The following is a 13,604-nucleotide window of genomic DNA, read 5'->3' as shown; positions in this document are numbered from 1 at the left end:
GCACAGATTTTGATGTTAATCCTCAAATTCCTTTTACTAATGGTGGTTTCATAAATTCTTATTTATCTGTCGCCGAGAGGAATCTTCATCTCTTTCTGTCCTCTCAATTGTCTGGTTGAACCATTATTTTGTTCTCTGTGTGCGAAATATTACTTTTTTGCAAACCCTTTGAACAAAATAACATCTATTTGTAAAGACGACTTTCTCCAACATAAAAGCATGAAAAGCTATTTAAAAATATAGAGTGGTCTTCTCAGTCTTCTGACTGTAGCTTTTGTGACAGAAGACTCCAAACTTTTGAAAAGCAGTGTACCTTCAGGTTGTCAGGGAGCTCGGCCCTGCCAGCGTAACCAGGATTCATGGTGATGAACACAGAGCAGGTTGGGTTGAGTGACAGCTCTGTTCCCTCAAACAGAAAGGTCTTGAGATTCTTGGCAATGGCCTGTTGTATGCAGAGCACCTGCTGAGCCACCACAGAGAGCACTTCCACCTGTGACACAAACATTTAAAAAGATGCTGGTATTTAACTCTGTAAGGAAAACTGAGCCAGTGTAATGCCGACAAGACTGGAGTTCTAATCTGACATTTTTTTATTTAGAAAACTCTCTCTCAGTGTTTTGTGTGAGTTGCAATCTGTCAGTTACTCTTTTTGTTAAGATAGTTCAAAGGGTATTAAAATAATCCAGTTCACTTTGAATAAAAGCAGTGTCTCTACATCATGCTGGGTTGCAAATGATCTATATTTGGCTGGGTGTCTGAGCTGGAGGAAAGCAGATTTTGCCAACATGCAAACTTGATTCCAAATTTCCAATTCCATTTTAATACAACAAAAAAACAACAAAAAACAATACAAAGTTTAAAATTAACAGAATATTTGTTAATTAATATTTCACTACTATTCAGTTAAATCAGATGAGTTAAGTGAATTTAGAGAGGGACAAATCAGATCTGTCTATTAATAAATAGACTTACTAAATACACATGATAAAAAAATGGCAGAACTAGCCAAGCAGCTATTTTTCAGCTGTAGTTCCTGGCCAGCGTGTTAAAAGGCTTCCAAAAATACAACAAAGCAAAACCAATACAGGACATGCAGTTTAAAGATGGGAAAGGGACACAAGGTTGTTAAAAATAGTACACGCAATAGTAACATATACAAACAATCAGGATATATATGATGCACACAATCCATACACACATACAAAAAAGATGCAAAATATAGAAAACCTCATTTAAAGCAGGACATAGGAGGAGGAGCAAGACAGGAGCAGCAAAAAGAGAGCTTAATGTTGACATGAGCAAGAATTAATCAGACAATAAGATCTACAAGTGTTCAGTTGTCTGACGTGAATTGTATTCCACTCTCAAGGCCACCCTAATGATATGATTAGTATTGGTTCTTCTGTTAATTTAAGCTACAAGTGGAGGTGGAGATTTTTTTAATTTGGCAGTGATAGAAGTGTTTTCATTCTTATAGGGTATTTGTGACATTTGATTTAACAGATTTGAGCAGTATAACAATAATAATAATGCTTACCTCAATGCGATTGAACTCATCAAAACAGGCCCAAGCTCCAGACTGAGCCAGTCCTTTGAAGAACTTACTCATGGCCTTGTAGTCCAGACCATCGGAGCAGTTGAATACCACACACTAGAAAAACATTAAAGCTTTAATGTCCATACATGAAAAAAAATGTATGTCAGTGTTTTACTAAAACCAGATTTGGTATACCTGTTTAGCCAAAGCTTTTGCCAGATCTTTTGTGGTCTCTGTCTTGCCAGTTCCAGCAGGACCTTCAGGGGCTCCCCCCAAATTCAACTTCAAAGCCCCCATTAGAGTTCTGGTAAAGCACAAAGTCATGTGACAGAATTATATGATGAGAGGACTTCACATCATGTACATTTAAGTTAATCTGCCAACAGTAACTAGGGAAGTTAGGAAATTATATTTTGCAGCTCTCAATCCATAGTCAACAGTAAGGAATATAATAAAATGTAAGTTACCTGTAGCAGCGGTCAGTAAGTGGTGTGATTACAAGACGGGGGGAATTGCCCAGATATTCATAACCATATTTCAAACAGGTGGTGATCATGCGTAGCATCACTTCTCCATCCTCCCAGAAGTAACGCAGCTGAGAAATCCATGCAAAGTCATTCAGCGAGGAGATGCGGTCCTCTGCCAGTTTTGCCACAACATCTCGAGCTGGAAGAGGGAAAACAGAATTTGAATTTTTGGCAGGCTAGATTTAATCGAGAGAGCGTATTTAATCTCTTTAAAATAACGATTATATTACCATGAACATCTATAACAGTAAGAGCACCAAGGGTCATCCTCGCTCCTCCTGGCAGCTTCCCACGGACCAGCTCCACAATGTCAGCAATCTGGGCGTTGCACTTCTCTACATAGGCCTTTGAATGGAATGGAAAATCACAAGTTAGACAAAGCTGTAGAAGTTCTCTTTCTATGTGGAGGTTAGCAGGGGATACACTGGTGTATTTAAAGACTGACTGGCAGAGAGTTGGTCTGGATGGCTTCAGATACTTCAGTGGTCCAAAAGATGGAGGAGGCACAAATGACAACTTGGCCAGGCCACTGCAACACCCACTTCTTCCTGGGCACCTACAGCAAAGAAAAATAAGTGTTACATAGTAGAGATGAAGTTTGTTCAGTGCTTATACCAGTGTTATAGTTGATGAATATTTTTTTTGTTTTCGTAAATGACATTTTTTCATAAAGTTTTTGATGAAAACAAACTAAACTAAACAAAAACTGATATAAAAACATTATTTATGATTTATTATCGTCATTTATTATTATCATTTATTATGAAAACAACACCAAAATCTATTGACATTTTCATCAACCAATAAAAACAAGACCAAAATGTTAGGCAGAGAAAAGTTGGGAAGAGGTCCAATTGAACCATTTCTGTGGTAAAAGACTGACTGACACACTAAAGATAAGTATAAAGTTTCACTGTCCACAGATTGAAACAGACAGATTTTAATAAATTTTGAAAATGTTCAATCTGAAACAGAAAAAAATGGTAATGCTGTGCAATCATACCACATTAAACCATTCCTAAAATAAAACCACCCCAATCCCCAGTTTAGCTACAATATGCCTACATTTACTGCCAGTCAACTCAAGTCCATCACAGATTCAAAAACAAAGTTACATGTTCAAATACCTCTGTATACTGAATGACTCCCTGATGGATGACATGTCGAACACTCCTGAGCATTAAGTTCTCCACCTGCAGCAGCCACTTCTCTACCATACCCTGAAGTAAAATTTGTTAAGAAAACATAAATATAAGAATAAAAAACAGACTTGATACATACATATAAATCCATTTAATGTAAAAACATATAAAACAACTACTGACCAGACCTATAAAAACAGTGCTCAGTCTTTACCTTGGCTTGAGCTGGATAAATCTTTTCTGTGAAGGGCACAGTCTCCTTCTCAGAGCTGATCATGCCAGTGATTGCCATGTCCTCCATGAACTCCAGTTTAGCGATGCCCTCAAAGCACTTCTTCAGGTGGGGCTGCACGCAAAGTGGGTCCTTGGTCTGTGACAGGATCTCCAGCAACTCGTCATTTGACAGGAAGAAGAACCTGGGAATGTGATGAAGATGAGGAAGAGAGAGGAAACAAAACAACGACTTGACAAGACCCACAGAAAGACTGTTAATATATATAGTGTCTACGGTGTCATTTGGTGTTCTGTAATTACAATGTACTCTTAAGGCCCAGTCACACATATGCGAATGAAGGAAAGTGGCCGTTGCCTGCCGAGGTGAATGACATACATCTTTGAAAAAAACATGCAAATGTCTGGCCACTGCCTTATTTTTGTGCATGTGTGACCAAGACATAGACTGGGTTGCATCAACAAACATGAATCTAATTTAAGATTAGTTCTAATCAGAGTTTAAGTAAACTAACTACACTAAATTTTGAACTATTCTAACTATACTATGTTTAAAATAAATAAAATATAGAGCTCTGTTGTACAATTCAAAACTAACGTCTGTTTAGTAAATCTCAGTTTAGTGATGGAAACCAAAATTAAATGGTTCAATCAATATGGAGATGCCTGATTACTAAAAGTGGACAGGTAGCTAGCTGAAAATTTAACAAAAAGCTTCATTTGCTAGTTATATAAAAGTTATGTTGTTTACTAGCTGGCTAAAAAGTTCATTCTCTATTTTAAGATAGTTTAAAAGATCGGTGCAGCCTTAATGTTAGACTATGCTTTCAGTAGTTTCTACCACTGCTGGTCAAAACCTGGGGAAATAGAGCCTCTTCTTCTCCAGGTAGGTATTGAGGCCTTTTTGGATGTCATCTAGAAACACATTGGACTCCTGCAGCCGTTCCAGCATGTTGGGCTGGCCTGTAGCCACCAGCACATGTGTGTCCTTAACCTGGACCAATGAGATCACACAGAAGCCAAAGCCAAGCAAAATGCATGAGAGTCAGTTTTCACAAACCAAATTAAGAGGTCATGTGTCAAGTGGCTCTTACCGCTTCACCGATAATGTTCTTCCAGTAGCTGTCCACAATGGCGAACTTACGTCCCTCCTCAGGCATCTGGGCAATGATGTCCTCTGAGCTGAAGATGGGCTCAAGATAAAGCCAGGTAGCTTGACACTTCAACATGGAGTCTAGGATGTCCTGCATGCTCACCAGCTTGTCCTCCCATTGCTAGGCAGGAAAGTAAAGGTGACAATAACACAATTATAGCAACAAGAAGCTATTGTTGTATCTCACTGTACTCAAGAAACAAATGATTAAAACAAGAACCCACATAAAAGTAAATTAATGTAATTGGGTAAAAATGACACAAAAATATTAGTGTAAACAAAATCATTTCAAGACAAGTCCATAATAAAAAAAAATAGATCTCGCTTCTCGCTTCTTCTCGCCTGCATTTCTCAATCAGGTTGTTTCAAGCTTTTTTTATAGTTGTAATTTTATGGCTGCAAAAAAGGCACTTTCACAGGTGTGTGGAGTGGTGCTGGTGAAGTTGTGTTTATGCAGAACAGGCAATTTTGTTATTTGTTCTGGCATGAAATTGTGCTTGCTCTTCCACCTGCTCAGAACAACTCTGGTTGCAAACACAAGTTACTTTTTTGGCCTTAGTTGGCAGAGGTGACTCTTAGACTTTTATATATGTTTTTAATTTGCAAAGTCATAAAGATTTAAATCTCAAAATACTTATAAGGCTGCTTGTAGGGTGTATGCAGTAGAAACACCTGTATCTATCTTACAGACATAGGTGTGATGTGTGTGATTCATCTCTAATCTGAAAGTTTATTAAGCAAAGAAAAGTGTCTCCAATATCTCCAGAACTCTGCAGCTCACACCATAACAATCTATATGGATAAAAACACAACAGGTAGAAGGAAAAATGTGTTTTTGATTTTGTGGTGAATTGTCACATTAAGGGGACCAGAAGTGAAGTTTATGCTGCCATGTCTTACCTTACATTCAGCCTCTATTGGCTTAATGAAAGGAGAACCTCGCATGGTCTGTGTCTTAATAATGTGGTCATCAAGAAGCACTTGGATGTCATCCACTGCTGATACGATATTGGTGCCCTATGATAGAAGTGTGTTTAATACAAGTTGATATCAATGCTCTTAATGGAAGTTCATGGGCAGCAGCATAACCAACATTATAATATTTCAACATTCAAGATGTGATTCTTCGAATGTGTTTGTCATACTGTATCTCTGTATGGAGTGAAGGAGAAACGCAGCTCAGTCCATTCAGTTTTCATCTTCTCCATGGATTTTTCAAGAGAGTACTCCTTACTGGCTGAAGCTCCAATCTCTTCCAACCTATAGCAGAGGTAAAATGAAAAAAAATCCTGCACCTTCTGATCATGGTGAATATTTCCATAAGTCAGGATATGTGTGATTAAAGGGATTGTTTGGATTTTCTGAAGTGGTACTTATCAATAGCCAGCACATTACCTATAGTAGGTAGTGACCAGCATTCACCCAGTTCTGAGAAGCAGCAGGAGTACCAGTGTAGGAAGCTAAGCAATATATTCCTCTGGACATGGTGACCAGCAAAACATTTTTAGCCACTTAAAAAGGTTTACCTAAAGAAGATCAATAGTAATTAAGTGTACACTATATTTAGAATATTTTACCTTGCCATCAGACAGCCTTTTCCAATGGGAAATCCACAAAAGCCAAATATCGCTCTCTCCAAACCAACCAAACTCCATTTGCAAAATCAGTAATTTACCCTGCAGAGCACAGGAGCTGTCAGTCTACCACTGCCTCAATCTGTTGGTATTTTTGTGTTACTGCATGACTTCTGTGTTAGTTCAGATACACCAAAATCACATGACAACACAGGATAACCGATCAAGGCAGCAGTAGGCCAGCATCTCCCATGTTCTGTGAGGAAAAATCGGTATTTTTGCCAATGGAGTCGTGTTGAGTGGTTGTGGTTATTTACTATAGGCAATACACTGGCTATCGATAAGCACCTCAGTTCAAATAATCCAAACTATCCCTTTAACACAAAGTCAAGACCACTTTTTCTTTCTTTTATGCAAGGCATGGTTTTCCTCTCAACAGTACATTCATTTTACTCTTTATGTGGGTGTGATGTCTTACTTATCAGAGAACTTGGAGAGGCCCAGGTCCAACATGTTCAGCAGTGAACTGTTCGCATCAGGTTTGACATCAAAGCCCACGATGCTGCTAATCTGCAGACACATCAATTATTCACATCAGTTTCATGGATCACAGGAGATGCAGGACACTCAGTACTTGCAAAGTGAATCTGACACTGGATTTCTATCAGTGTCGACTGATCTAATGAAGTCAAAAAAAAAAAAAAGAGAGAGAGAGAATTCAGCTGACCTTCACCCAGTGGCGTTCTTTGATGCCTGGGTTACAGATGGTTGTCAGAATGGGCAGATGCTGCTTGAACTGGTCTATCTTGCTTTTAAAGCTTTTGGCCACACGACAAGGCCCCGGAAGATTGGAGAAAGACTTTATCAGTTTATGCATGGTCCTCCACATGACGTCCAACTCATCAGAGATTTTCTCAGCATCCAGGTGTAGAAAAGGACCTAGGAGTTAAATGATAAAGAAGGTACATCAGTGTGAAAACAACTGTGCACCCTGCTTTTACTTACTTTTTCATGCCATTTGTCAATATTTGCGCCATTTCCAGGAAAGCTTTAAAATGCAGCCACGCAGCAGCAAGGCAGAAATAAAAAATGGGTGTTGTTTCCTCACTGTGAGTCACCCACCATTCATCCACTCTTCTGACATGCTCTGAAAGTTTAGTGCTGTGGTCCAGAGCTGTTCATAAGGCTGTTTGTCAGCTATGAGAGTCTGGAGCATTGGGAACTGGCTCTGCTCCCTCTCCAGCAAAGTCTGTTCTTTGTTGATATCCTGTAGAAATGACAGAGGTATAAACATTTTCCAGGTACCATCCAGAACATGACATTCAGGATTAAGTAAGATCTATGTTCTTCTTGGGCATCAAAACTTTCAAATCAGACATATACTGTGTGAGTCTCACAAGACTCACCTGAGGCAGCCCAATATGATATCATTACAACATATAAGATACAATACAATGTTATCATCTCCATCAGATGGAAGTTATATTTCAATGATAATTCAATTTTGAGATGCAGTACTGATCATCAGGAATTTTACCATGCTTTTTCATGAAACCGGCAATCAATTCATCCCTAGTTTTCAGTCTGTTCATCTCACTTCAATCATAATTATTGCACCATGATTAGATTATCTATCAGACAGATTGACAGACTGTCCTAAAAACCTACCAGTCCCGCTGGCCATGACCACTCCTGACATCACCAGAAAAAAAACTCAGCAAAATCTCATGGACTGAAACGGAGTCTCTTACCTCTAGCTCAACAAGAGCAGCCTCCAGGCTGGCAGTGATTTGCGTGAGATTTCCCACATTGTTTTTCATTTCCTCCATGTTCATTACTTCCTTCTTCTTAAAGGCCTGTATCTCCTTGTCCACATCCTGCAGCCTCTGGTCAAAGTCTAATATCCTGATGTAGTAGAGATAGAAGTTGGAGACATTATAGTGAGTTTAGTGTGTTAGAGAATGCTGACCTTGGCCCAATTTAATGTTACAGTTGGGAGGAGACACTGAAATTATAGGAGCATATCATAAGAGGGGTGTGAGAAAAAAGACAGGAAAAACATGGTCTTTTTGTGTTTTGTAAATAATTTCAGAGATGACTCATGCGGGAGACTGACTGATGCCTGGGTGAAGCTGAGGAGGAAGAAACAAGTGGCAAACACTACATTACATGGCGGTGGTTGCCACTTGAGTGAAGCCAGAAGTGTGACAAGTGTTCACAAACCTTCTTTGGAGATAGTCCTCAGCCTGTTCTCTCATGGTGGCCAGTCGAGTCTTGCTGTCTTCAAGTTCAATCAGGATCTGATTGGGCCACAGGAAAACACAGGAGTTCAGCCTCAAGTCATCAGCTAGAGGACGAAAGAAGAGACAGACCAAAAAAAAAAAAAAAAAAGTGTAATCACAATTTCTTTATTCCAACATTCATACACAGGGATAGGCCCTGGGTTTAGCTAAAAAATATGTAAGCATTTGTGTACATTACATGCAATTTCTTTCATGTGTAGTTGCAAATACCATGAGAGGTTTCACATACAGGGTAGAATGGCGTAGTCCAGGAGAAAGCTGAGACGGTCCACCGCCTCATCAATCTCATCTATCAGCTTGTGAATGGTCACATCACTGGTCTTTTTAATGTACTGGTTGAGAGACACCAACTCCTCTGTAGTTTCTGGGGTGCCTCTGATGGTTTCGGTAATCTCCTCATACTTTTGACAGATCCTGGGGAAGAATAATAGCTTATGGTTGAAATTCTCTCTCTTCAAATTTAAGCAAACAGGTAAGTGATTTTAAACTTAAAAAAAAAGTAGATGATAAGAAATTAGATATTGAATCTATCAGACATTTCCTACAATTCAGTTAAAAAAGTTTAAGAAGGCAGAGAGATTCTTCTCACCCCTTGTTAAGCTCTCGGTTTTCCTCCACTTTGAATGTAATGATCTTGTCTTTCAGTCTCTCAGCACGGTCACACAGGTCACCATTCAGATCGCCAGCATAAAGGCAAAACAAGGACAGGGGCACCGTGACACGCAGTGAGGCAATCTCCTTCCAGACGTGATTAATGCTTTCAATTTTCTGAAGATTGAGAGATGGAAAGAAGACTTTGTCAGAACGAGCAGACAGCCAATTCCCACTGAAAACTGAAAATGTTCAGTGTGGATTATAGATGGAAAGGTTTAATGACCTTTATGAATCCTTCTAATGAGTGCTTCTCTTTGAGAAAAGCTGATATCTCCTGCTTTGCTGTGTGGTCCAGTAGATTGCTGTATTTCTGATATACATTCAAATACCTGAAGAATGAGATGCAGTATTAGCAGCTTTCTTGCACTTGCTGGTAGATACCATAATTCTAAACTTTACTACTATACTAGTATTAAAAAATTATACTCAATACCTCTTGCGATACCATGGGGGAACATTTCATAATAACCATCATTAATAAATGATAAACTGATAGTTATGTGCAGGACTCAGTCAAGTTATCAATAATAAACATGCAACATCCAGGTACACTTTCAAAATACAGGCACAACGACTACTTGGTAAAGCTTAGGAAACAAAACTACTTGGATACATTTAGGAAAACACTGCATACATACATATGTTCATCTATGTAACATTTCGTACATAAGTTAAATACATGAGTACATAAGGCAAAGCTGTAAATTTCAGCACGTTTGACATTCAAAATTTCCTGGGGGATCCCAGACCCCCCCAATTAATTTGATAATCATTAACAAATACTTAATATCAACAATAAACTCTTAGTTTACAGATTTAATCAGAATGTAATTGTGGTTGTCTCTCATCAGCTGTTACAATATATAGAATTTATAAACTAATTATTATACTAAATATTATACAAACTTATGATCAAATTACATAAATGATAACATAACTATTAATTAGTAAATATAATTAATTAGCACTCCATAGTATAAAATGTTACCTATTTTTTATGGCTTTGGTATTTTCTATATACATATATGAAATTAACTTACTGTAAATGAACGTGGGAAAAAAAAGAATTTAAGTACCTAAGTATCAATATTTTTAACAGCTTTACTTGCTAGTATATCAGAATCATTGAAAGATATACATTCAGTACACATGTTATTACTTTTTAGGTCCCACAGTGTTTTGGTGGAAAATGTCCTTGGCTTTGTTGATTAGGTTTGTAACCAGCGACTCATCTGGACTGACGGTGCGGAGGTACAAGTTCTTGATATTAGGCAAGAGGTTACATTCCACCTGGCCAAAGTATATCAGTCACAGGTTATACACATTTGTTGTAGATAAACAGAAATAGCAGTGTGTGTTGTGTAACACAGAATAGATGGCAATAGGATCATTAAAGCTTGTAGTTCTATGTGAATACTGTACCCTTGGGAAATTCTCAGCACTCTTGATGATTTCCATGAAGGCTCCGTGGACGATCTCCCAACATTCCTCAAAGCTCGGCCAAAAGTCAACATGAGGCTCTTTCACCTGGAGCTTAACCAGCAGCACCTGAGACTGAACGTACTTCATCTCATCAAACACCTCGCCAAAGTCGTTTCCATCCTGAAGAACACAAACACAGGAAGCTGAGAAGTACATGTACATTTGGGTGCACCTCTCACACATTAATGTATTAAAGCTCCAGTAGGCAACATTGTTTTGGTATAATTGAGAAATAATTTCATTAAAACTTTTCAGCATATAGTAAATCAGGTTTTCTGAGAGAGAACTAGACTTCTGCACCTCCTCTATGGCTCTGTTATCAGCATTTAGAGAATCTGGCCTGTGATGGTAGACTTAAACCAATAACAGGTCTTTTAGGATCTGGGGGACTTCTCCTTCTAGTACAGCTGTGCGTGCACGTTTGCTTGGTGAGATCCTGAATCAATGACAGAGACTACTGCAAGAAAAGCCGCTATAAAACGGCATTATAATAAAGAGAAAACAGCCTAATGAGCAACATGCTCAACCCAGGAGTTTGTCAGCTCACTCGGTTACTTCTGAGTTCACCTTCAGTTGTGTTCATTCACATGTATCGCAGAGCTTTGCCGAGTGCCAAGAGGACCTGGTGGAGCTGAGACACAGAGCTGACAGACAGCTGCTCAGAGCCAGGAAGCTCTGCAAGACAGGGTCAGCAGACTGGTGCTTCTGGAGGAAAAAAGACACCAGAGTTGCTGTGATGCCAGCTACTTTACTGGCGGGAGAGGAGTTCAGAGTGTGTGTTTCACACGTTTTGGATTAAAAAGAAGATTTATCTTCACTCCTGCTTCAACCTTCTGCAGCAACAACGAAGAAATCATGGAGCTGCGGACCGGCCAGACAAAAGCATTTGTTTTTGAAACTTTTGAGATGAAAAGGCAGATTTATTTTTACTCCTGCCTCTCAGCGCCTCTGCAGCAGTGATTCACAGAGCAATTACGGATGTTCTGACCAACCAGCTGAGAGCTCAGAGTTTTTTTTTAACTTTTGGGATTAGAAAGTGGATTTATCTTCATGTTTGCTTAGAAACCTGTGTACAGCACCATGGAGGAGCCCACCCCGCCGTTTACAGGGTGAGTGAATGACACAATTACAGAAGCTGTGCTTTTGTACTGACATTTTTGGCTGCGTGAAACAAACTGTGTTGCCGCTGAGTTGCATTTCATGACTGCTTATATCACGGCCACCCGCGCCTGACATGAACCACGAGCCTGATTTGCCTCCAAGCGGGCTGCAGCCACATGCGCTAACCGTGGCCCAACAGTGTCATCTAGCATCTAATGACCAAGCTTGCTTGTGCTCAAGAAGGGTGTACTGCTCATCTAGTGGGAGGGGCTCAGGACACAGAAAATGAACTGAAAATCAGATGAGACTCAAAAATCAACTGTTTTCAGGCTTTCTACCTACTGCAGCTTTAAGAAAAAAATGAAACAACAATTTTGTCCAAACCTTGTGTATAGTGAAGAAAAATAACAGATCCTGTAATGATTCTATGACCAAGCTTCTGAGCTGCAACGACATGAGAGCAGCCACACAGTTGAAGAACTCGTGGACAGTTACTGGAGCCTCCTGCTCACTCTTGGGTATGAGAGGCAGCCACAGGTCTTCGAAGATGTTGAAGAGTGATGCACAGTAAGGTAGCCACCTGAAAAAAGATAATCCTGATAAGTTAATTTAATATCAAAGCGTAAGAAGAATTGAAAAGGTCATATCTACAAAAAATATATCACATAGTGGTGTGACTGTGATTCCATTTTCCATTTCAACATTTTTTAGCACTGCTAGCTATGCCATTGTTATAGAATCTTTATTTTTAAAGTTCAACTGATCATTGGTTTTATGCTGCACTGTTCTTGACAAAAAATAGTGCCTTGGATGGCCGATCCTGCTTTTGCTTTTGATTCTCTGTGTATTAAGTGTTTTTTTTTTCAATACCTAAACTATGCTGCAAATCTGACACTCATTTTGATTTTCTCCTCCTTTGTTTCACTACAGCCTGTGTGCCTGGACTGGACTTCTGTCACCTAACACTGGTGGTCATTATTCTTCTCTTTGCTGTAATCAGAATCCTGTTTCAAGAGTATGTGTGGTAACAGAATACCTGAAACTGACTGTCTGCTGACTACACTAGTTTCTGCAATCATTATATTCTTTATTTATTCCCTGGTTGTTATTGACACAACCCCACAGAGACACATAATGTCTTCTGGATCAGGTATGGCTGGTATGGGAAGCTGAGACACTGCAGAATAATGGTATCCAAGCGGGCGCTAATCACGAACATGACAGTAAACAAACAGGAGCTAATTCTACAAATTACATTGACTCATATTTCAGTCATTCAGCCAGAGACATCCTACAGCGCTGCTACATGGTCAAACAGGCTATACAATAGGCACACAACAAAGGATGCAATGGAATCCTAAAGTGAGGCTGTGTGTAAAGCAACCCCCTGAAAGGCAGCCTGACATCACTCTGACAAAGTGGACAAGGTGGAAACATGAGACTGCACCTACAACAGGATTAGCTCTGTTGGTTGTGTACACACTATAGAAGCCAATGATTAAGTCTGAACATCACCCTATGTTCCCGCTGGCAGACTGGCTGTTTTGAGATAAAGTGGAACATTGGCGATACTCACTTTTGGAGCAGTTCATCTCTTGTGGCTTGGCACTGTCTCTGAACAAACTCTTCAAATTCAGATGGAAGGAGGGGGAGGCTGGTGGAGAAAAGGTCCTCCAACTGAACAAATCTCAAGGATGAGAAGCTGCAACAATATTTTTTTATTTTATTTATTTTACTCTTTTATTCATTTTATTTGTTTGCACACAAAAAAATATTAAAACACACTTCTACCTACATAAATTCAGATAACCGTGAATCCAAAGTTTAAAGAAAAGCAGGAGAGGTAGGAGGCTAGAAGTTTATATAAAGCTAGAAGTTTATACAAAGAGCCTTCCAAAAA

General features: G+C 39.2%; 1 protein-coding gene across 1 annotated transcript in view; it reads right to left on the bottom strand.

Annotated features, from left to right (window-relative positions):
* dnah3 (dynein axonemal heavy chain 3) overlaps positions 1-13,604 on the bottom strand; it is a 36,595-nt gene that overhangs the window by 19,400 nt on the left and 3,591 nt on the right. Inside the window, exons 8-31 of the mRNA XM_084738494.1 lie at positions 13,281-13,406; positions 12,089-12,284; positions 10,544-10,723; positions 10,281-10,411; positions 9,345-9,450; positions 9,057-9,235; positions 8,697-8,881; positions 8,388-8,511; positions 7,916-8,069; positions 7,287-7,431; positions 6,892-7,103; positions 6,643-6,734; positions 5,736-5,850; positions 5,491-5,607; positions 4,532-4,711; positions 4,295-4,431; positions 3,421-3,622; positions 3,192-3,284; positions 2,510-2,620; positions 2,295-2,409; positions 2,005-2,203; positions 1,733-1,841; positions 1,538-1,651; positions 314-490 (exon numbers count right to left, since the gene is read on the bottom strand). Of these exons, the coding sequence (XP_084594620.1) occupies positions 314-490; positions 1,538-1,651; positions 1,733-1,841; positions 2,005-2,203; positions 2,295-2,409; positions 2,510-2,620; positions 3,192-3,284; positions 3,421-3,622; positions 4,295-4,431; positions 4,532-4,711; positions 5,491-5,607; positions 5,736-5,850; positions 6,643-6,734; positions 6,892-7,103; positions 7,287-7,431; positions 7,916-8,069; positions 8,388-8,511; positions 8,697-8,881; positions 9,057-9,235; positions 9,345-9,450; positions 10,281-10,411; positions 10,544-10,723; positions 12,089-12,284; positions 13,281-13,406 (3,499 nt within the window). The remainder of the gene's footprint in view (positions 1-313; positions 491-1,537; positions 1,652-1,732; positions 1,842-2,004; positions 2,204-2,294; positions 2,410-2,509; positions 2,621-3,191; positions 3,285-3,420; positions 3,623-4,294; positions 4,432-4,531; positions 4,712-5,490; positions 5,608-5,735; positions 5,851-6,642; positions 6,735-6,891; positions 7,104-7,286; positions 7,432-7,915; positions 8,070-8,387; positions 8,512-8,696; positions 8,882-9,056; positions 9,236-9,344; positions 9,451-10,280; positions 10,412-10,543; positions 10,724-12,088; positions 12,285-13,280; positions 13,407-13,604) is intronic.

This window comes from Lutjanus erythropterus, chromosome 16 (genome assembly GCF_056507025.1).
Source record: "Lutjanus erythropterus isolate fLutEry1 chromosome 16, fLutEry1.hap2, whole genome shotgun sequence".
NCBI classification, from domain to species: Eukaryota; Metazoa; Chordata; class Actinopteri; order Lutjaniformes; family Lutjanidae; genus Lutjanus; species Lutjanus erythropterus.
Note: the sequence above shows the minus strand (reverse complement) of the source record. Positions and strands in the feature narration are given on the sequence as shown.